General features: G+C 41.3%; 1 protein-coding gene across 2 annotated transcripts in view; it reads right to left on the bottom strand.

Moving 5' to 3' along the window:
- LOC122813124 (phosphofurin acidic cluster sorting protein 1-like) overlaps window positions 1-24,965 on the bottom strand; it is a 3,500,289-nt gene that overhangs the window by 1,786,510 nt on the left and 1,688,814 nt on the right. For both annotated transcript variants that reach the window (XM_044085266.1, XM_044085275.1), the window contains exon 14: window positions 6,153-6,257. In XM_044085266.1, coding sequence (XP_043941201.1) covers window positions 6,153-6,257 — 105 coding nt within the window. The remainder of the gene's footprint in view (window positions 1-6,152; window positions 6,258-24,965) is intronic.

Raw genomic sequence — 24,965 nt, 5'->3', positions numbered from 1 at the left:
GTTTGATCCACTGTAGAGTGTATGTTAGGTTTATAGGGTTATAATCAGCAAGTAGAAGGATTCTGTTGGCACATATTATATCGTAATATAACTTAAAATATGGTAAACCCAGAGCTCCTTTATTTTTTGGGAGTATTAGTCTTGCTAGAGCAATTCTTGGGGGTTTCGGAAACCAGATAAATTTAGTTAAGGTTTTATTAATTTTCTTAAAAAAGGCCATAGGAATAATATAATTTGATGCATTTAATTGGTATAAGACTCTGGGTAGAATGTTCATTTTTATTACTGCTACTCTTGATAAGACAGGAAGTCTCATGTTTTTCCGTCTATCTAGATCATGTTCGATATTTGTCCAACTTTTTAGAAGGTTATTTTGAAAAGAGTTTTTTTGATTGTGAACAAACTTTATACACAAATACTTAGAATCATATTTTAAATTAATTGCAATGTCTGGAAAATTAGACGGGTTGTGTTTTAATGGGTTAATGGGAAGGATGAGCGACTTTGAGGGGTTAACTTCATAACTGGAGGCTTTTGAGAAGATATCGATGTTTTTTAAAGTTTTACTTAAATTCAAATTAGGTAACTGGAAGTATATGTTGAGGTCATCAGCAAAGGCTGAGAACAGCAGGTTGTTATTCAGTATCCTGCGAATATGATGAAAGGTTCTCTCTGCTAGATAAATAAATAGCTGCTATTAAATACCAATCTTCACTTACATATGCTCAATACTGGAAGGACAACAATTCTAATTTAACTGATGTTCAATCCACTCTTTCTTTAAATAACACAAACAAATTCTCCTCCTTCAAGAAGCTTGTATACACCCAGTTAATGATTAAAAATAATGCCTATTATACTCCGAAATGACTAAACAAGTTCTTCCTAAGCACCTCTGCCCTTTTCGTCCATCGCAACCAGCAGACCTTTTACATATTCTCTAGTACTGCAAATATGCACATAACCTTTGGAACTCATTAAGGGTCAAACTTCAGAAAATGGGCTATGGGAAATCTACCCTATCTTGAGAGTTTGCTATATTGCATGTAAGTCCTACTGATATGCCTAAGTCTGACTTGAATATCCTGACTGCTCTATTTGTATTAGTCAGACTGTACATCACCCAAAAATGGCTTGACAGGTCAAAACTAGAGTGGAAGGGCTTTGTTATGGCTTCTAAATATAACATATCTCACAAACTATTTATAGGTAATAAGAATAAGCATATGAAATGTCTCAGCTTCTGGAATCTTATCCTGGAACACATTTTGAAATAAGCTATAACAAGAACACATCTATCATCCTATCCCTATGCTGATTCTTGAAGTTTCTTCCTCATGAGATTCTAACAGATAGCAGTCTCTGACGATTTCATTTTTGACTGTCATTGTAATGAAGCGATCACTTACTGACTTCAATAATTGTAGCACTATATGTAAATAGTTGTATATACTATGTGTAAATGAATCCTGTCATGTACCAGTTACTCTACATGTATGCCTGTATTACTCTAAGCATTTAATTTAATTGTATAAATGAACCATTTTCTTTAGGTACTAGAACTTTGTCATCCCAAGGCTAGTAGTTAAAAGGCATTAGCTTGTTAATTGATAGTTCAACGTTATTCTGTTCATGAAGATATGTCATGATGAATGTTTTTGCATATTAAATGTTGAAAAATACAATAAAATAAAAGTTTGGGAAAAAAAAGAAAATAATTACACTGGGGGGGGTTGTATGCAAAATAAACAGTTATACGAAGGATGGTAGATTTAACTGTTGGTGAGAGCGAGTGGTGTATTTTGCCTTCTGCACCCAGTGTCAAGCCTTCTACATAGGCAAAACTATCAATGCTTTAAACCAGAGGATTTTATCAACACCTTTACAGTCAGCAGTGCTCTGATAATAAGAATGCTCTTGTTAGATATGCACGGATCTGCAAAGGCTTTGACAAGTTTTTATTTTTGGTTCTTGAACAAGTAGCAGCTACTGCTTACTCCAGTGATTGGAACACTTTATTACTCCGGGAGATAATTTGGCAGTTAAGGCTTGATGCCACCAATCCACCGGGATCAATGATAATATTTCTGTATTCAGTGAACTGAAAAGAAGAGCAACTAAATTGTAGATGTTTTACTTATTACTGGTTTCAGTTTCAACAATGTATTTTTTACACAGTCACATCTGGTTACTATTTTTAGGGTTGTTAAAACTATCTGCGGGTGTTTTGGGTCTAGTACACGTGATTGGTCAAAGTTGGAGGTGTGGTTCATTATGTGAAAATTTATTTGGTTTTAGGTCTTGTGTAGTTGGTTCTGATGATGTCTAGTTATGTAGTAGACAAAAGTGCTTAACCAATGTTGTTGTTTTTACCTCACTCTGCAGTTAAGCCATGACAAAGCAAATTATTATCACAGGGATAAAAATACAAAGGGGGATATTCTAGGGTAATTCTTTGTCACCACTGTTGTCTTGTCTTGGTCTTAACCCACTTAACTGCTTACTTAATGGATTAGTTCATGGTTACAATTTGTCTCTCAGAAAATAACCTTGCTTAAATACTTCTCATCTACTTTTTGTGGATTACTTAAAACTGTATAGTTCATTACATGAGGAGTTGAAAGCACAACTGCAAATGGTCAAAACTTACTCAGATGATTTAAGAATGTTATTTGGTCTTGATAAACATGAAAAAGCAATCTTTAAAGCAGGAAAGTTGAAGCACCAACAAAATATCAATCTGGGACAGGAGTGTGATATAGAAGAACTTGAACATGAAGGAGTGTATAAATATTTGGGAAATAATGAAGGATCAGCAATAAAATATGAACAAACTCGAACAAAACCCAGTAGGAAATGCTTCAGAAGACTAAAACTAATATTGAAAGCAGCCTTGACATCAAGGAATAAAGTCCAAGCTACAAGCCAATTTGCTTTTCTTGTTCTAACTTACAGTTTTGGTGTGACTGACTGGCCCCAAAAGCTACTTGATAAGTTGGACAGAACAACAAGAGAAATGTGTCATGCTTATCAAATGATGTATAAAAATCAGTGTATACCAAGATTGTATATTCCTTGCTCTTAACGAGATATAAGCCTTCTTGAAATTGATTATGTGTATAGATCTGCACTCAAGGGACTGCATAGTATCTGCTGACCTTGTCAGATCCAAACATAGTGAAAGTATTAAGACATGAGAACTGGAAGTCTAAGATAATCTCTCTGCTTAGTTAACAGAAACATTGTGGTGTCAAGCGGGAATGGAAACCAAAGCAGAAGTAGACAAAAAGCAGATGGCAACTGAATTTGCCAAAAAAAAAAAAAGAATACAAGGAGAAGGATTAGATGAGAAGGAAAGAAATGTTGAAAAGCCGTAAATATAGTGGCAAGTACAGAGATTTCTTGGAACAACCTTGTGTTGATCAGGATTTGATGCAGGAACGGTTAGGGAGAGGTGAGTTGAAACCAAAAGATGGAAGGTTAATAATGGCAGCCCAGGATAGTGAACTATGTACATGTTGGTTTACAAAGTCCATTGAGCGGGTGGGAGAAATAGACAAATGTAGGTTCCTTAAAAAAGAATTGGAAACAGTAACAACTTCTTGCTGGGTGTGATACACTCATGACAGAAGATATTTATACTGAAGGGCACAATAGTATGGCAAGGCTGTTGCACTGGGGATTGTGCAAACATTACAATATAGAAGTAGCTAAGAAGCACTGGAAACATGAATCACAAAGCATTATAGAGAATGATGTACTGTATACTGCATGGGATCACCCATTACCAACAGTTCAAAAACCAGATGCAAGAAAACAGATACAGTAGTCCATGAAAAAAGGCAAAAAGTAACAATGATCATTGAAACTGTTACACCCAGTGATTACAGTGTGCTATGTACAGAGTGACACAAAGTCATAAAATATCAGGATTTGCAGGCACAAATGAAAGCAATGTGAAAGAAAGATATCCAGACAGTTCCAAAAGTAGTAGCAGCAATGGGTCTAATAAAAAGAATCTACAGTCATACATAGATATGCTACCAATATGTTTAATTCTGTATGAATTGCAGAAAGAGTAAGTTTCTGGGCACATTGCGGCTGCTGCAAAGAGCACTTTTGGCTAACATCAAAGATTGAAACAATCCTAATTTCATGAGCTTCAATTATACCTTGGCTTAGGAATGGGGTCCATTCCAGTCATGACATTACTAACCCAAAAGACTTGGAGAAATTAAACAGGAAGAAAGAGAGAAAGAAAATAACAGCATTGATGCAGAATGAGCCCTAGGATATCTAGTGCAGAACCCAGATATTGATGTGTCAGAAGCCTTGCATCATGCCTAGGGAGATCAAGTGCCTTATCAGAGCAGGAGATATGACTTCCTGCAAAGTCAATATTTGGAATTCAGCATACAGGATTTGCTTAACAAAGCTGCCAAGGTCCAGGATCAGATGTAGGTCTTCCACACATTTCAGAGCCAGGAAGAATGTTAGGCCTCTCTCCAAAGGAGGGTCATCTGCTATAACTCCTTTGAGGATTACTGTCCGTACCTGTCTCAAAATGTTTAAGAAATGGTTCAGTCCTCTTTCAGGTGGAGGATGACGCCTTAAGACATGGCTGTCAGTGACCACATCTAGAACCTAACAATATCTTGTAATAGTTCTTCAGGTCAGTATAAAATCTGAGAAATGACACCATCATGAACAGTCTTAGGCAGCAGCCAGACCTGTGAGGACTTAGCCAGCACACCTGGGGAGATAAAACAATTGAACACTTTGGTCCCTTGACACACTGCAAGATGTCTTCTACTGAGAGGTATGAGCAAGTCAAGAAGAAGTAAAAGGGAGAACCATACAAATCCTTCACAGTATTCCTGATCTGTTTCCTCTCCTGTAGGTCCTCAAGCAAATCCTAGAAGTCCTGCTCAAAGACAGCCTATTCCCACATGAAGCATTTAGGATGGCTGTCTTCAGCTAATTTTCAAAGGAGTGTCTGAACCATGCCAACCTGTATAAACAAATGTCTCAGCTTGCTGAATAAGCCAGAGTTACAGCACAGAAATAAATTATAACTTGTTTCACATATGCACTCCACTGATAATCCAGCCTGATGCTAATTTAATTGAGATCAGGTATCAACAGTAGTCAGTTGCTTTCTGAGCCATCTTTCCAACTCAAATCGCCACTTTCTCACTGGGGACACCTTCAATGTTTGACTATAATGAAGTGATGGATTCAAAGTAATTCTAGCCATAGTAATCTATTTCTGCTTATTACACACACACACACACACACACACACACACACACACACACACACACACACACACACACTCACATTCTGACCACTAGTAGTGCCTAATGCATGTCACATACTACTGTGCCTTAGACCTGGAAGCAGGTCCTTATTGGTGATTGACTAGATTACAGTCCCATTTTTAGGTATCCTAATTCAACTAAACAGTTTACTCATAATGAAAAAACTAAATGAGTTTTTGTTTTTATTTTTAATGCTGAGTTCACCAAGTACCTAAAACAGTTATCTTGGCATCTGATCGAGCAGCATCTATCAGATGGCAATATACATTTGGACCTGCAGCAAACAGGCAACAAAATGAATGAAGGGTATCTAAGTAGGCTAAAACTCACATCCAAAGTACCAACTGTCAAGAAGAAACTGACAGCCAAGGATAATAATTAGAAGGAAACAGCAGAAATGGAATGATCTGAAATAAATAATACAAAATATTACTCTCTCACAATTATGAGTAATAAAACTAAATATACATGAAACAAGTGCAAACAACCCGGTATGTACCCCATGTTTTTTTGTTATTGCAATCTTTAAGGTGTTAAACTCAGAGTGATAAATGACTTCCTGCCAATACATGAAACAAATAGATGCTGTTCATAATGGTAATTACTGATGAGTGAGTATTCTGCAATTTGTTTTGTATGCATTTTATTTCAGGACAATTACTTCTGGTTCATACTTACTTATGTCATACTTTTCTTTAGTCTTTCATTTCCATCTAGAATACAGGTTTATGATTCTGTATGTACTGTGAGCTCCTTTTAGACCTAGACCATAATATTCATACTACACTTTTCATAGTTGATGCTAGGCATATAACGAGTAGATCATCTCACCTGTCCCTGCCAATCTGTAATATTAATCAAGATGATACTCTCCGGGAGCTGATCATCTGAAATCAGGATCTGATTCAACTGGTCATAGACAGATTTATGTGGAACCTAAACAGAAGACAAAGAGCATATTAGTCTTTCAAGACAAGCTGTGCAAGAAAGTATATTTAGTTTAGAAGAGGCTTGATACTGACTTTTGGTTACTCAGGTACATGCTTAGTGCTGCAGCAAAATGTACCAGGCCTACAACATTTTCTGTGACCAGTAAAAAGATAAATAAAACGCAACTTTGAGAATCCTGTGCCCATTTACTTACTTGTTTGCTGTTTGTTAAACAGGCATTCCTATCAACTGTCCCCAGTTTTGCAGAAAGGGTCCTGATTTTGCCTTGTCCTTTGTAAAAGTTGTAATGCTTTTGGTAAATCACCCAGTTTTATAGCTGGGCAATAATTTGAGACATCAGAGTTTCATACTTCTTATTGTTTACAAAATACATGTTGATGCAATACCTGCTGTTCTATTAACTTTTTAAGTGAATTAGAATAGTATTTTAAAACATCCCTGATGTTGGGTCTTTGTCCCCGGCAATACTACTGGCTTTGTCCAGATTTCTTGTGCAAAGAAGTTGAAAGACATGTAAATAGGTAGGTGAACTGATCTTAATGAACCTTTTTTCATTTATGACCTATACGTACATAACAAAATTATACTGATGTTTCATACCAAATGTTCTGGACTAGGTAAAAGAGTAGGATGAGGCCAAGAAGAAGGTCGGCCTGATGGCTAGAGACCCCCTTCCCTACCAGAGTTTGATAACAGTAAGTTATGTACTCACCATAACGTTAGATGTATGTAGTCCATCTCGCCTCACATTCTTCACCTGTGGGTTTGGAGCCGAATGTCGGCTCCGACTCGGCCTATTTACTAGCTTGAAAGTCATTGATTGGCTGGGCTAAGATGGTATCCCACAATACATTGCCCCACATTCCCAGATCTAGTTTGCTGCCAACAGAAATATAGTATCCATCGCCCAAACACACACACACACACACACACACACACACACACACACACACACACACACACACACACACACACACACACACCCATAACAAAGAGGTCCAACAAATTATCCAAAGGGACTCTGTAATATCAGAAATACAAGGTGATCCTCCAAATCCTGCAGGCATGGGGGACAGTGGGGGGGTAATGAAGAATGTGAGGCGAGATGGACTACATACATCTAACGTTATGGTAAGTACATAACTTACTGATGTTATGTAGTCCTATCTCGCCTACATTCTTCACCTGTGGGACAGCATCCCCAGCACCTACATCCTGGGTGGCTCAATGGAAAATACTCCTGAGCACTGTGGAGTCAAAAGATGATCTGCCCCTGGACACCACATCCAATTTGTAATGGGAAACAAACGTGTGAGGAGAAGCCCATGTTGAAGCCGCACAAATATCATCCATCGATAACCTAGCTTGAAAGGCTGTGGAAGTGGAAACTGCTCTGGTAGAGTATGCTCTGACTGGAAAGGGCAGGCTCTTTCCCCCTGCCTGATAAATAAAGGAGACGTAACCAGCTATCCACCTAGAAATGGTGACCTTGGATACCGCAGACCCCAAGCGATTCTCTGAAAATGAAACGAAGAGCTGATCTGACTTCCGCCAATCTTTAGTCCTGTGTAGATAAAAGCGTAGTTGCCTATGAACATCCAACAGATGAAACTGGTACTCTGCCTTATTGGAGAAGTTGGGGAAGAAGACTGCCAGTTCAATGGACTGATTAATATTAGATAAGGAAGCCACTTTGGGAAGAAAGGATGGATTTGGTCTGAGAGAGACTCTATCTTTATGGAATATCAAATATGGGGGCTTGATTGATAGGGCCTGGAGTTCTGAGACTCATCTAGCCGATGTGATAGCTATCAAAAAGGCAGATTTCCATGTAAGAAATTTTAAATCGCAGGAAGCCGCAGGCTCGAAGGGTGAAAGGGTGAGAGCCTGCAGAACAAAACTGAGGTCCCAGGGCATAACAGGTTGAGATACAGGGGGACGAAGGAGAAGAGTTCCTTTTAGGAATGCTTTACACAGCCTGTGTGCCATTAAGCTAGGTTCATAAGCCACATGAAAATTTGAAATAGCCGCCAGCTGAACTTTGATGGTGGCTGAGGCAGACCCTTGGTAGAATAAGTGAGACAGAAATTCCAAAACAGAATCAATGGGGGCTGTGTAGGGGTCAATACCTTTGGAATGGGCCCATATCGAAAACTTTTTCCACTTGCTAGAGTAGATCTTCCTAGTGGATGGTTTATGAGAGGATGAAAGAATATGGACCACGTCTGGAGAAAAATCGTGACACCTGACTATGGATGGAAGTGGAGTAGCCGGGCTGTCAGCTGGAGGGTCTCCAGGGAGGAGTGGAGCTGTCCCGACATATGTGTCAGCAAGTCTGGACGAGGGTCCAGAGTTCAAGGAGCATCCACCATGTAAGGTTGAAGGAAGGGAACCATACTTGTCGAGGCCAGTGTGGCGCAATCAGAATCAATCTGCTTCCCAAGGACAGCGCTTTCTGAATCACCTTCGAGATAAGGGGAAACGGAGGGAAAGCATACAGCAGACCCGAGGGCCAATTGTGCGCAAGAGTGTCCCTTGGAGATTTCCCCGGTGGGGGGATCAGCGAGAAGTAGCTGCTACATTTCGCATTGAGGGGACTGGCAAACAGATCGCAGCAAGGCTGACCCCATTTGCTAAATATGCTGTTCTCCACCTGGCGGTTCAGGGACCACTCGTAAGGCATGAGGATCGCTCTGCTTAGCCTGTCTGCAATCACATTGGATTTCCCCGGGATGTGCATTGCCACCAAGGCCCATTGGGAAGCTATCGCCCAGTTCCACACTCTCATGGCCTCTCTGCATAGGGGGTATGATCTGGTTCCTCCTTGCTTGTTGAGATACCACACTACTGGCATGTTGTCTGAGTGTATCGCAATAGTCCCTAGAGGGAGGACATCCTGAAGTGCCTGCAACACTAGGAGCACTAGCAGCACTGCCCTCATCTCCAGGACATTTATGTGCAAGTCTATCTCGTGCTCCTGGACCATCCTGCCGAGATAATGCCTCCTCCACCCTATCCGGGAGGCGTCCGTGGTCACTGTGGTGACTGGGTTGGGTGGAACAAAGGGTTTCCCTATGACTAAGTTGTTGGTGCATAGCCACCAATTGAGGTCCTGCATGTATTTGCCTGTGATTAAGATAGGATGGGATAGAGGTAGTCTTTGGAAGGATCATTGGGCGAATAGGAGCCATTGTAGGATCCTCATATGTAACCTCGCTAATGGGACCATCATGATTGTGGACGCCATTGTCCCCAGTAACTGAAAAACTAGTCTTGCCCTCACACGTGTCAAAGGCATCATCGTACGAACCTGTCGTTGCAACCCTGCGATCCTCTCCATAGGTAGGAATGCTTTCAACCGAATAGTGTCCAACTCTGCTCCTATAAACGAGACACGCTGTGAGGGTAGCAAGGCAGATTTTTTCCAGTTTATTGTAATGCCTAACCGGTGACAAAGATCGATGGTAGTATCTCTGTTTTGAAGAAGTAGATGCTTGGTGGGGGCGGATAGGAGCCAGTCATCCAGGTAAGGAAACACCTGGAATCCTTGAAGTCTCAAGTGAGACGTCACCACTACCATGCACTTGGTGAACACCCTGGGGGCTGTGGTGAGACCAAAGGGCAGGGCTCAAAACTGGAAATGCCTGGCTCCCAGCCGGAAGTGTAGATGACATATGGATGCTCTGTCCATTTTGATGTGGTAGTAAGCATCCTTCAGGTCGATGGAGCACATCCATACTTCTTTTCCCAACAATGGGAGAATCGATTGTAGCGTGACCATCTGGAATTTGGACTTGCGTACGTAATGAATGAGATGGCTGAGATCCATAATGGGTCTCAGGTCCCCCGTTCTTTTCGGCACCAAAAAGAATCTTGAGTAAGTCCCTAATCTGATCTGGTCTGGGGGGACTGGTTGGATGACTCCTTTTTCTAGCAGCTGAGAAACCTCTGATGCTGCTTGATCCCTTTGACTGGGTGGAACGTCTGGGATCCGTTGGATGGGAGGGGGTGCGGAATAGAATGGGATGGTGTAACCTCCGGCGATTATCCCTAATACCCATCGGTCCTGGGTGATGTTGACCCAGGCTTCCGGATACCGGGAAATTCAACCCCCCGACTGGCTCCGGAGAAGCACAGTCGGGCACACCCTCAGGAATGAGAGTATGGGGAACCATGAAAGGAATCGTGGTCCCCAGAATTGCGGGGGCCCCCTCTGCCTCTGGGGCGATGCCTCCCTGAATACCACCCCCCTCCCCTGCCTCAGGAGGGGGTCTCACCCAGTGCGGCAGGAAAAGGTCTTTGTAATTTCTTGACCCACATCTTTCCCCCTCACTGAGCCTTGGGATAAGGTCTCAACGGGAGGGAAAAACGGACTCCTACGGCAGACAAAGTCTTTCCCTCTTGCTTGCACCTGGTGAGGGTGTCTTTCACTTTGGTCCCGAACAAGGAGGAACCATCAAAGGGGGCATCAGTGAAGGAAGACTTAAAGGCCTCCGCAAAGTGACACAGGCGTAGCCAGGCTTGCCTCCTGAGGGCCACCCCTGAGCTAGCCACCCTACAAGCTCCCTCGGCCGCGTACGAAATCAGTCACATGGATGTGTTAGCGATAGAGTTGAGGGTAGAGAGCTGAGCGTTGACAGTCTGAGCCACCGCCTCAGGCACGTTACCCGTTAGAGTATCTCTGCAAGGTAAAGGTCGCTGAAGACAGGGTACATTTCCCGTACCGATCCATAGTCCTAGACTCCTTGTTAGGAGGATAGACCAAAGAGGAAGACTCAGCAACTTCCTTCTGTGTGGCAGCCGCCACCACCATAGCATCTATCGGGACTCCCTTTGTTAAAAATTCTTTCCCTTGGGGAGCAGACAAAAATTTGTTGGGGCATCGAGGAACAGGCTCCATGGAGTCAGGAGTCTCCCACACCCTCCGACAAATAAGGTCGAAGGGTGGAGACACCCAGGAGGTGGGGGGGGCTGAGTGCCAAAGGCCTTAAGGAATACTGACTTCTCCTTGGAGGGGGTTTTGGAGGGCCATTCTCCTCTCTGTTTCAAGATCTCCAGGATATCAGAGAACGAAACGTCCTCAGAGGAAGACTTAAGGGACCCCTCCGATTCGAGGTCAGTATTGAAGTGAGGGACTCGTCCTGGGAGTCTACGTGCTTCCTCTTGCACAATTTCTTTCTGGGAGGTTCCTCAGGCACAGGCTCTGAGGGCTCCTCAGAAAGAAGGGGACTGCTCATGGGGGTATCCTTAGGCCCTGGCGCTCTACTATCCAAGGATAGGTGGGTGTCAGAAGCTCTCGCCGGTGTTGTGGGGGATGGAAGACCCGATATGAGAGAAGTAGCTGACCTAGCCAGCGCGCTCCGCATAGCCTCGAAGGTGGGACCTCCCAAATCTGAGGACCGACCGCCTTCAAAGGCCATGACTGTGACCGGTGTCTCCGCAGCCGAGGCACCGAGAGGGAGGCTCGGAACCGAAGGGTGTTCTGAGGCATCCCCTTCGGGCCCGACTGAGGAAACCCGGGTCTCGAACCCTGTGGAAGGGACCGACAGGGTCAGAGCCGATGCGGGCACCGATAAACCCCGCTGGGGGATCAGAGCCGACGCAGGAACGTCCCTCGGAGAGGAGTTTACAGGCTCTGATGACAAGGATGCACTCGGAGGAGGAATAACAGGAACAACTAACAAAGTTGGCTCCAGAGCCAACTGGGTCGGAGCCGAGAAAAGTTTGGCCAACACCGGCGACTGTAGGAGCCTCTGCACCACCCTATCTACATCCAAATCGGAAAGCCTGGAGGATTTGGAGGAGATGGATGGAGACCTGGACCTCCTAGCTGGAGAACCCTGCCTCAAGCTTGGCGACCGGCTTCGAATTGGTTCCAAAACTATCGGAGCGGACGCAGACTCAGTCGACACAGCTACCTCCTGCGGCCCCAATGCCAGTGGAGCCGAGGAAGCAGACTCGACAATGGTAATTTTACAAGGTGGCTCTGAAGTAACAGATGGAGCCGGAGACCTTTTCTTCGATTTGGAGGATTTAGACTTTGACTGGGAGCTGGGAGCCAAACCTAAATCCTCCTCAAAGGACAGTTTTAGCAGTTCCTTCAGGATCAATTTGTTTTTTCTCTCTTGGAGCACTCAAGGACCGAAGGCGTGGCAGAAACTGCACGACTCCTGAAGGTGGATGGCTCCAAGACAGTAAACACAGACCGAATGTCCGTCTGTGATGGACATTTTATAGGCACACTTTGTACACTTTTTAAAGCCCGAGGGCATATGCTCTTTTTGTTCCTTAGACATGCCAAGCCAACAATTGTAGCAGCCGCTACTGACAAAAGACAGGAAACCGCTAACACAGAAATGAAAGAACAAGTATAACCAACAACCAAGCACAGGGGAGAACCTCTAAATAAAACGGTTCTCAACTTAAATTAAGTAAAACGCACCTAAGACAGCCAGACAAACACCACAAGGAGGACTAGGTCCTCTAACTCAAACGGGCCAAGCCCGAAGGAATAAAGGGATACCACACACAAAAACACTCGCAACCTACAAAAAATAACGCAGCAACAACACTATGAACAACTCTATTTGTATAAGAACAATCAGCCAAAAATTTTCACAAGAAAGAGTTTTTTTAGCAATACTTAGCCACAGCCAAGTCGAGACCACATCCGAGCTCTATAAGCGGCAAATGACATCTGGAATATGGGGCAATGTATTGTGGGATACCATCTTAGCCCAGCCAATCAAAGACTTTCGAGCTAGTAAATAGGCTGAGTCGGAGCCGACATTCGGCTCCGAACCCACAGGTGAAGAATGTAGACAAGATAGGACTACATAACATCAGATATTAGGCTAAGAGAAAGGGATAGGGGAGTGGTAAGTAAAGACCTGCTCTAGTAAAATTTTTAGTCAAGGCTAGAACAGAAGCTGCTGTTAAAAAAGGGATAATTAGCAGAACATATAAACATTGCATGATAACTTTAAGAATCAATCAGAGGAGGTTAGGAAAGATTAGGAAGGCAGAAATTTACAAAGGAACAATGAGACTGCATCCGTATGGCTCCCAAGTATGCAACAAAGTGTGGAATGTTTAGGGTTTTTGTTTGGAAGGGTTTATATAGGTATTTTCATATGCAAGCAGACTTCAGATAATTTTTCTTCAGGTATATAGCAAATGCTGAAGGTGTTACAGAAAAGAGAATGGTAACTGGGAACGGTTTTTGAGAATGTAAGAAGTTAGCAGATTTTAAAAATTCCCTATAGACTATTCTGTCAGAAATGTTTGGGGTGCAAATGGCTGTAACTAAGGAAATTATTCTTTTGAGCAGGAACACAGGATCTGAATTGCCTACACAGAGTAAGGCCTTAATAAGTTTAATGCTAATGTCTACTAAGAAAGTGATCACTCTAGAATGGAAATAAAAAATTAAGCCCACTATGACTGAAGTACTGCATAATGTAAAGGAGATAAAAGAAGCAGATGTGAGATCTACAGAAAATGGAAGGAGCAAATTACATAGAAATAAATGGAATTTGTGTAAAGAATGCATGCAGAACAATGCTCAGGAGGAGGAGTGTAAAGTTGGACTAAATAATTGTTAAAAAGAAAAAAAACATATGTAAATATATAATGCATGACTATAACAAATGTTCATATGGTTTCTTTTCTATTAACGTATGTCTGCCTATTATTTAGTAAGAATTTAATAAAGGTGTTTCTTCTGGACTGTCACATTTTTATAAAGTAAGACTTAGTGTATAGCAGTTAGAACAATAACATCTTAAAAGCAAGGGTAATGTTAGTAGTTCTGCTCTGTGCAAACATGCAAGGCAAATGTGTGAACAATGCTGCTTTGCCGGGTCTGCTTTATTCCTGCGAAAGCCAAATTGCTCAAATACAAATTGTACAAACCATAACAAGTGAAACGCGAATACGTCGAATGTACTAAACCACAAAATTCGGAATCTCGATCTCTCATAGTTGGCCAACCTCACCGCCCGCAACATACTACCTACCGAAACACAGTAAAAAACTACATATACACACACTAAACAAAACCCTACTTCTAATTCTAAAGTAAAGCACCAAAACCCTACTTCTAATCCTACACTAAATCCTACATACACAACTATCTATGCACTATCCTTAACCCCTCCCTAACCCTAAGGTCCGTAACTACCGCACACTTACCCTACTGAGCTATACCCAAACAAACTAAATATTCCACACACATACACTTAACAAAACCCTACACTAAACCTTACATACATTACCTATCTATCCACTTACCTTAACCCGCAACCTAACCCTAAGGTCCGTAACTATCGCACACTTACCTTATAGAGCTATTCCGCAGACGGGCCAACTATGCGAATTCGATATTTCCACTTTCATGGTTTAGTGCTTTCGACGTACTCGTGTTTCGCTCGTTATGTGTCACACAAATTGTATTCGAGCGATTTGGCTTTCGCGGGAATAAAGTAGACCCACTTTGCCTATATGCAAATACAGCATGGGTAACTGAGTGGCACTTGTTTTCACATATGTGAAATCCAAAAAAAAAACAGCCATCACACTGAATCAATCAGCCTGAAAAAAATCCAATTTTTATTAAACTATCAGAAACAACTGCATCCAAATTAGTTGTTAAACCGCAAACTGTCAGCTCATTAATGTGAACAGAAATCAAACAAATAATGTTTCTGTTCAACAATAAGGACCAAAACAAAATGCAGAAGCTCAACTGTTAAAGCCAATGTGATATATCCATTTACGTTAGTATATTAATGCAACCATCAAATAATAATTTGTCAGTAGAAAAACTTCCTGGTTGAGACCATTGCTGTAATCTAACGCACAAACATTAACTGAGATGCAGTTGCTTAAACCCACATGGTAAACGTTCCAAACGAACCTTGCCTCGCTGCCTGTTATAAAACATTGTTTAAAACCAAAGGAAAGCAAGAAAAGTCCAAATGTCTCTAATCTGGACAATACGTAGTGTCACTTGTCCCTCTCTAGTAAAGATGACGAACAGGTGGGGTAGTTCGTTTATATGCTTTATTACTTAGAAACACATCAGGATGAATAGCAGCATTACAAAAGATAAACAAACTGATTAACTGACAGACTACACAGACATACATGCTTACATCTCAACAGCTTACTACAAAATGGCAGCCAGGCTTGCACCTGATCAGCATTTAAACACTTGTGCAAGCCCTCAGAAAGCTTCTTAAAGGTATACACACATATTGAGCTACATCCTCCCTCTTAATGAATTGTCTTCAATGAAATGACATTAGAATAAGACATGCAATAATATAGACATCGGAAACAAACCAAAAGGGACAGTCTTTGGTGAGCAACTCGTATCAGGAATTTTGGGATTCATCTCAGGAACAGGGATATTTACTGGAACGTTCTCTGGAACTGGAACACTAGATAACTCAGTCTGAGATAAAGAGTCTTTCTCACAGGCTAGGTGTTGTGCTAGGGGCTGTGGTACAGGCTCATGCTAGGGGCTGTGGTACAGGCTCAGACACCGGCATCAAACATTTCCGATTCCATCTAAACTCTACTCCTTGTGATTCCACAATGTACGATCTCAGCTCTGGACATACACTTTTCACAACTCTATTCTGATCATGACCTTTACACGTTTGAATTCTCACTGTCTCTCCTTCACGTAATGGATTGAACAGTTTGCTGAACTTGTCATAATAAGACTTCTGGGATAGGTGTTGCTTTGACAGATGGGCTTTCAGTATTCTGTCATTCTTAGCACTTGGAACCAATAAACTACTGCTGACTGGTAATGTATGTCTGATTTGTCTTGACAAAATTCTCTGGGTAGGTGAACCAAAACGGTTATCATGAGGAATATTTCTGAGATTCAAGAAATTCAGGAAAACATTACTATTATCTCGTTTCTCTAGTAACTGTTTCACACTCTGAAGTGCACGTTCTGCCAAACCATTTGACTGTGGGTACTCAGGACAACTTGTAACATAAATAAAGTCCCACTCTTCAGCAAATCTTCTGAATTGCTAGCTAGTAAACTGTGTGCCACTGTCAGAAATAACTTTCTTCAGACTACCATGGACTGCAAAATGATGCTTCATCTTAGTAATGACAGTACTGGATGCTACATTAGGAATTAGTACAGGCTATGTACAAGGACCCAGTGACTCAAGTACGAACAGTGTTTGGCCTCAATGAGGGGTTCCCAGTGGGAGTGGGTGTACACCAGGGTTCAGCTCTGAGCCCACTGCTGTTCATACTGGTAATGGACTACATCAGCAAACAGGTTGGAGGGGTCAGAGCAACAAAGCTGCTGTATGCAGACGATGTGGCAGTACAGGCAGACTCTGATCTAGAACTTCAGCAACAGATAGGAGAATGGAATGCAAATCTGAAGGCACATGGGATGAAACTAAGCACAGATAAGACAGTGGTAATGGCAGCAGATTGGGGAAATCAGAAGAAGCTGAGAATAGAGATAGATGGGAAGATAGTGGAACAGGTAAACAGCTTCAAGTATCTGGGAGGGGTGGCTGAGGAGAAGGGTAGTCTGAATGAAGAGGTCAAAGCTAGAATCAAAAGGGCTGCAGCCAACTGGCATAGAGCATCAGGTGTAGTATATGACAGAAGAATGCCAAAGAAGCTGAAAAGTAAGGTGTACAAGACAGTGGTGTGACCAGTACTACTGTATGGTACAGAAACCTGGGCAGTAAAGGCAGAACAGTTGAAGAAGCTAGAGGTGATGGAAATGAAGTGCCTGAGAAAGGTGGTAGGATGCACACTGCGGGAAAGGCGAAGAAATGAGGACATAAGAGCAGAAGCCAAAGTAGCTCCAATTGCAGAAAAGATCAAAGAAAACAGATTACGATGGTATGGGCACATGTGTAGAAAAGCAGAAGACAATCTGGTGAGGGAGATTTGGGACAGACAGGAAGAAGGTAAGAGGAAGCGAGGGCGTCCAGCAAAGAGGTGGATGGATTGTGTGAAAGAAGATCTGCGACAGTCAGGCATGAGTGTTGAAGAAGGCAGGAGAGTGGCACTGAATAGAGAGAGTTGGCGACAGTTAATACGATACCCCGACCCCAGGTAAATGGGAAAAAGGGGATGATGATGATGATGATGATAATGATGATTAGGAAGTAGGTCAATCCCAAAACAATCTGAGTAAGAGTCTACTAACACCAAGTAATGCTGACCATTCCATTTGAAAATGTCACTGGCTACTGTCAACCAAGGTAGTTCAGGAATCTGGTTTAGCTGAAGTCGTTCTTTCTGTTGATGTTGCTTCTTACTATTACATACAGAATAAGATGAAAATACTTCCTCAATGAATTGTGACATAGAAGGCCAAAATACTAGTCTTCTCGCCCTCCTTTTAGTAGAATCAGTTCATGGGTGGTCACGACACAAGATAGTAATATACTCTTGTTGCAAGGACTTTGGAACAATGACTTCTGGACCTTTCATAATGATACCATTGCCAGACAAAATGTCATCTCTGTAAGGTAAATAAGCCTGCACTTCTTGAGGTAAACTAGATTGCTTTGACAGCCATCCTCAGTTGATAAAGTGGTTGAGCTAGTGTAAAACTGGATCTGAGGCTGTATGATTTCTAAGCTCATCAAGATGTGAGGAAGAAAAATTTCTCACCTCCATGACTTCAAAATCAAGTTTCTCATTCTCATTCTCTTCAGTGGTATTTCTGAGTGATCTGGACAATGTAGCAGCAAGACAAAGAAGTTTGCCTTTTGTGTAGACAAGACTGAAATTATACTTCTGCAATCTCAATATCATACGTTGCAATCTGGTTGGAGCTGTATGCATAGGCTTTCTCAAAATAGTGACTAGAGGTTGGTAGTCTGTTTCGATTTGGATAGGTCTGCCATAAATATAATCATACAACTTCGAACATGCAAACACAATTGACAATTGCTCTTTCTCTATCTGAGCATACTGCATTTCAGTTTGGGTTAGAGAGCTGGACTCACAGGCAATAGGTTGGCCCTCTTGAAGAATGACTGCACCAAGGCTAAAGTTCGAAGCATCACAGGAAAGAGTAACTGGTTTGTGAACATCATAGAATCTGAGAGTTGCTGGACTGGTAATTCTCCATTTCAGGACATCAAATGCTCTTTGGTGCTGTTCCAGCCATGATCAGGATACATCTTTACATGTCAGCTCTCTAAGGGATGCTGCTAGATGGCTTAAGTCTGGAATGAACTTGCATAGATAGTTAACCATGCCAAGAAAGCACTGAAGGGCTGGAACACTGTCTGGAGCTGGCATCTCAAGAATAACTGTTTGCTTGGAAGGGTCTGGTCGTAAGCCTGAACTGGTAAAAAAAATGACCAACATAAGTAACTTCTTGTAACCTGAAGTTGCACTTCTTAGGATTCAAATAAGATTCACTTAACGAGCTCTTTCCAGAACTTTCTCGAAGTTTCTGTCATGCTCAGCTTCATCATTACCTCCTACTAGAATATCACCTACTATAATAGCACAAAGGTACCCAGAAAAAAATTTACTCCATTGCATGCTGAAAGACTTCACTAGCAGAATTTATTCCAAACGGCATTCTCAAAGATGTGTACATGCCAAAAGCAGTACTGAATGTAGTGAGCAATGACGATTTCTTGTCAAGCAAAATTTGCAAATTAACTCTTTGCATCTAAGACAGAAAAAACAGTGACATTTGGCATCAGTGCTGTAACTTCTTCAACGATGTGCATCGGATGATGACGTATTTTCACTGCTTTGTTTAAATCTCACGGATCAAAACATATTCTGATGTCATCTGAGCTTTTCTTAAGAGCTACCCCCATGGAAGATACCCATTCAGTAGGTTCTTCAACTGGGCAAATTACACCTTGTTGCACCATTTTATCAAGCTCAGCTTTGACACTGTTCCGTATGGCTACTGGAACTTTTCAGGTTATCCTAACAACTGGGCTGACATTTAGGTCTAACTAAATGGAGTACATAACTGGAAGCTTGTCTAGTTTGTCTTTGAACACATCGGCATAGGTAGAGAAAATATACTGGGCGAAATTAGAACTGTGGTCTTTCAAGCTAACATGATGGACTTCCTTATTAAATGAAAGCAGTCCCATTTTCTGAACTTTAATAATGACTGTATGTACCTTTTGACCACTTAAAGTAACAAGTTGTAGCTTCTCCCGGCACAGTAACATGAAAGTACTACTGAGCCTTCAGTTTGAATCTCTTCACCACCACAAGCAGCAAGCTTCACACACTTTACCAAATCAGGCATCTCACCAGCACATGCTCTAGCAAATGTTTCTGCAGACATAACATTGCACTTTGAACCTGTGTCAACTTTGAGGTCTATGGGTCTACCATTTATCTGAACAGTACAAAATACTTCATTATTTGCCCATAAATCTACTGAATTGACTGTTTCATGAAGCACTGACACACCATCAACTTAAAAAGTAGGGTCACGACTTTCTAACTGATCAACTTTTTTCTTTGAATATTCCCTTTAATAAAATAATGTGTGCCTTTTGATTTAAAAAACCTTTTGAAATGATTCCACTTATTACATTTGTAACATTGCAAACAAAAAGCTAAACATTTTTCCCTTTTAGGCTCATGACTTCCTCCACAATTACGACAGTTGGCTACGAAACATGGTGCAGGCACATGCTTTGAGTTTGCTGACTCACTCTTATGCTTCACTGAGATTGTGCATTTTCCAGAGCATGCCTCGGAACCTACTAGAAAGCTACGGGGTCTCCCAGTGAGTTTTACAAGGTTTACAGTTGCTGCCATGTGCTTGGGCTTATTTCTTTTAACCACGTGCTGCGTACTATCAACATTGGCTTTAGCAGTTACTGGAAGCATGTATCTCTCATTTGTAAGCATATCTATGTGCTTTTCTGTAAGTTCATATATCTGACACATCTCAGTGACTTTATTCAAAGTTAAATCACTGTCACAAAGCAAAATCTTTCTTACACATAATCTTTAATACGACATACAAGTCTGTCTTTTATCAATTCACCCTTAAATCACCAATTCTGCATGTTTTAGCTTTGTTTCTCAAATCAGTTATATATGCTGTAAAAGTTTCACCAGGCTTTTGATCCTTTCTGTAAAATAAGTGCCTTTACATTGTAACATTTATTTGGGGGGTTACACATTTCTCTGACTTTACTTTTTAAGTACTTGGGGTCTTCCCTTGACTCAGCCAGTACAATTACATGACGGTTTCCCCCCTCTACTGCAAAAACAGCAGGTGCATACACAAATGAACGCTCCCTTGCTATGGGTTCCGAACCAGCTAAACTAAGCAGAATAAATGCCTTTGTACGGTCATCTTCATCAGAAAATGCAGGCTATATGAAAATATCATACTCTTGCTCAAACATTCTCCAGTTCTCTGGCCAAAACTAGTGGGCTATGGCTGACCAGGTTTGCAGATGACTGCAAGCTGGGCGCTGTCATCAATACCCCTAGTGATGTGGACATCCTCCAAGAGGGTCTCACCTAAAGAAATGACTGGTGCCAGAAACATGGCCTCAAGCTGAATACCAAAATGCATCATCATCCCCTTTGGGGAGGGTGACATCCCACAAATTATCACATTAATAACAATGTCCTAAGCACGCAAACAGTCATGAGGGACTTGGGCACCCAGGTTAATAGCAATCTAACTTTTGACCACCATGTTGCTTCTATTGTAAGGAAAGCTCTCTACATGGCCTACCTCATAAGTAGGGGTATCTCATTCAGGGACAAGGAGGTTATAATGTCCCTGTATTCTTCCCTTATAAGGCCCATTATTGAGTACAACGCCTTGTTCGGCATGTACCCCACAAAGCACATGCAGCAGCTGGAGAGACCACAGTGGTTCCTCACCAGTAGAATTCAGGGTCTCAAAAGTCTACCATACACAGATAGACTAAAAGCCCTATCCCTCTACTCAGTTTCATACAGACTCCTCAGAGGTGCTCTCTGTCTGGCATACAAGGTGATCTCGTACCCCGCCTTGATGGGACTGCTGCATATCCGCAAGTCAAGCTCCACTCGAGTAACCTGAATGTGTGGCCTCAACCTGGTCTGTTCATCAATAGGACTTGTTGGAGGGAAAGATTTGTGTCCCAGAGACTCCCCCATCTGTGGAATAGACTTCCTCTCCATGTCAAGCAGAGTACCTCTTTACCCCCTTTTTAAGTGCAACCTGGATAACTAGATGGGAAACAGAAAATACATCCCTGGGATTCCACCCGTGTCCCTGCTGGATAGGGGCATTGGGTGATGACTTGTCTAAATATGGGCTAAACTCTTGGCAATGCTTATAATGGCCTTAGAGCCAATAGCCTAGTAACTTCCTATGAGCCACATGCTCTAAGGATCTAAACCTCACCACAACAATAAATAGGACGTGCTGGAGGGATAGATTCCTGTCCCAGAGACTTCCCATGCTTTGGAACAAGATCCCAATCTACATCAGACAGAGCTCCTCGCTAACACTCTTCAAAAGAAATCTTGACGAGTGGATGAGAAACAGAAAGTTTACCTCGGGGATCACTTCATTGGCTCTGCTGGACAGAGGCACAGGGAGCTAATCTATAAGGTAAAAGCCAACACATTCTGGCTAGGCTTATAAATGCCTTCGGGCAGATAGCCTGGTATCTACCTATGAAGCTATGATCCTATTATTGTCAAACACAAGTGGACCAGGTTTTCGAAATCCATCTGCCATGCCAACAAATTATGTCCAAACACACTGAAAAATATGGCCCTTGTAATTATACACAACAAGCTGCTATATGTGCCTGTAATAACATTCAAATGCACAATAAACTCTTCAAAATACTGTACTTTGTGAAATATGCTTTGACATGGCTGTATTTTGTGAAATAACTGTACTGTAATACTGCACAAACATTCAAACACTTCATACACTTCAGACAACTCGAAAAGCTTTGATTAATGCGAAAAAGTACTGCTTAGCAAATAAATGCATTCATTTCATATCTCAAAATGTTCCACAACACCGACATGTCCTTTTCTGGATTTACTAGGTACAAAATAATAGCATCTGCATATAAAGCCAAGTTTTCTTGAGTACCATACCATTTATAACCTTGCATTTCTGAGTCCTTTATTTTCTTTGCCTGTGGATCTAAATATCCAACAAATAAGGGGAAAGAGGATACCCCTGCCTGGTTTCTCTGTTAAAACATAACTTACCAGAAGTGAGCACTCCCACTTTAGTTCTTGCCTCCGAGCCTAGATATATCCTCCTAATTAACCTTATTATTGTATCAGTGAATGCAAATGCTTCCATTGCCCTACTTATAAAATCCCAGCTTATTCTGCTGAATGCTTTCTCTAGATCAAGACCTACCAACAACAGTAGTCTCTTCTTACAATATGCTTCCCTCTAGATTATAACTGCTCTATTAATGTTGCCAAATGTTTGCCTCCAGCACAGAATTACATTGATTCATATCTACCAATTTTGGCAACACTTTTGCCATTCTTTTACCTATATACATCTAATATAGACATAAACACTTTATTATCATGGTTTAAAATTTAAATGGTTCTAAACATAGCTGATTTTGATGTGTCTTTACTGTCTTTAGGTAATATAACCACCACAGCTTTCTTCCAAGATGTTGATGCTTCCTCTCCTTATAAAATAATGTTAAACAAAATCTTCCAGATCTAGATCACTTTCTTCCCTCCTAACTTCCAAACTTCCAGAGGAATACCATCTGTTCCTGGAGACTTTCCTGAAGATTGATTATGCATCACCATTTTTATCTCTTCTCCTATCTTATCTATTGGGTGTAGAGCCTCATCTACATCTAACTTTGGCATAATTCATTCTATTTCTTAAGAATTCTATAATTTTTCTATAAATATTTACATCTGTGGTTTTTCTTTATTTCCACATTTCCCTGCTTTAAACAAAGGATATCTGGTCATTTTTCTTGTTATAGGATCCCCAAAGATTGGCTAAAGGTTGCGCTAAAAGTTTTTGTGCTCCGGATGTATTAGGAAAATAGTAGCTGAACAGCTATCTTTCTAAACTCATGGATATTACCCATAGACTCCCTTTTTTTCTCTTTAGCACTCCACATTTGTGCCTCTTCTTGTTTTGTGAGATTCCCATCATTCTGCAATACTTTAACCTCTGCCAGACCATCTAGGTAATCTGTATTACCTCTTAACCATACCTCTTTCTCTTATATTTCTTATATATAGCTTTTCTCTTTCCTCCCTAGATGGCACCACTATCTCCCCTGCCTCACACACCAAACTCCTTGGGGTAATAATTGATGACCAACTAAAATTTGACTTGCACATACAACAGGCCATCAAAATAACCCACCAAAAACTTGGACTACTTTATAGGAACAAAAAATTCCTCAACTGCCACTAAACACACTCTTGCGCAGGCATTTCTCTTACCCAGTCTGCTATACGCTTCCCCCAATATCCAAACTACCTCAGTGCAGAAACTGGAACAAACATACAACAAAATTGCCAAATTTATTGTAAACTAGCCACTCTCTTCACATCACTGACTCTCACTAAAGAAACTTCAGTGGCTAGAATTTCCACACCTTCTCCTACAATTGCAACTCCACACTACCTTTTCCATACTCAAGAACCCCTCTGCCTGCCCTGCTCTTGCCTCCCATGTTACTCCCTGCCCCCCCCCCCCCCCCGGCCTCACCAGAGTGCTGATCAGCATCTTCTCACAGGTTATAAACCCAAAAGGAATATTGGCAAACTACTTTACAAACACTCTGTCTCACTCCCTCTCCATATTAGATCCAACCTTTCCTTTCCCTGTTTTAAAAAGGAGCTTAAATCCCACCTACTAAACTTGAAATTATGCTGTTGCATTGACCACACATAGTCTTATCTCTCCCACTGTATACCCTGTTGCATCTCCTAACTTTCTTTCTTTATTAGTAACCTCTGCTTAAACTAATCTCCTAAACCCTGAGCTCTACTATAGCCCTACTATAGCACCCTCCCATTCCCCACTTCCTATCAATGTCTATACATTGTCCCTCATTTGAACAATTATCTTTTTGTTTTTACTCTCATATGTAGTAAATTTTAGTCCACTACTATCAGTGCAACCCTTAATGTTCATCATTTTTTTCTTTTGTTTTTCTCTTTATAATTAGTTTTGCATTTGCAGTGTTGTTTTTAATAGTTTTTGTCCTGTATGTTTATCTTTGCTTATGTTTGGTGAGGCTCTTTCCCTTTGGGTCTCCACTGAAAATTGGTTGCTTACTACCAATGCAATGCAAATAGTTAATAACCTTTTCTTTTTTACAATTAGTTTGTATTGTGATTGTTATTTAATATTTGTATATTGTCACTTTATTTTTACTTATGTTTGCTGGGGCTTTTCCCCTCGGGTCTCTACTGAAAATGGGTTTGTTTTCAAACTCACTTGGACTAACCCGGTTAACAAATGTGAAATAAATAAATAAATATATTTCTACTCTATTTTAAATTCCATCTTTCATTTTATCACATTCACTAGCTATAACTTCTAAAATTTTCCATAATAAGTCTTGAATAATTTCTACTACCCATTCCTGAAACTCCTCTCTTTTTAATAGGTAGGTGAGAAAAAGCACCAGTGTCTCATTTTTACATCACTAC

This window comes from Protopterus annectens, chromosome 1.part1 (genome assembly GCF_019279795.1).
Source record: "Protopterus annectens isolate FY-2018-M chromosome 1.part1, PAN1.0, whole genome shotgun sequence".
In the NCBI taxonomy this organism is placed as follows: domain Eukaryota; kingdom Metazoa; phylum Chordata; order Ceratodontiformes; family Protopteridae; genus Protopterus; species Protopterus annectens.
The sequence above is the reverse complement of the archived record's forward strand: the minus strand, read 5'-3'. Positions and strand labels throughout refer to the sequence as shown.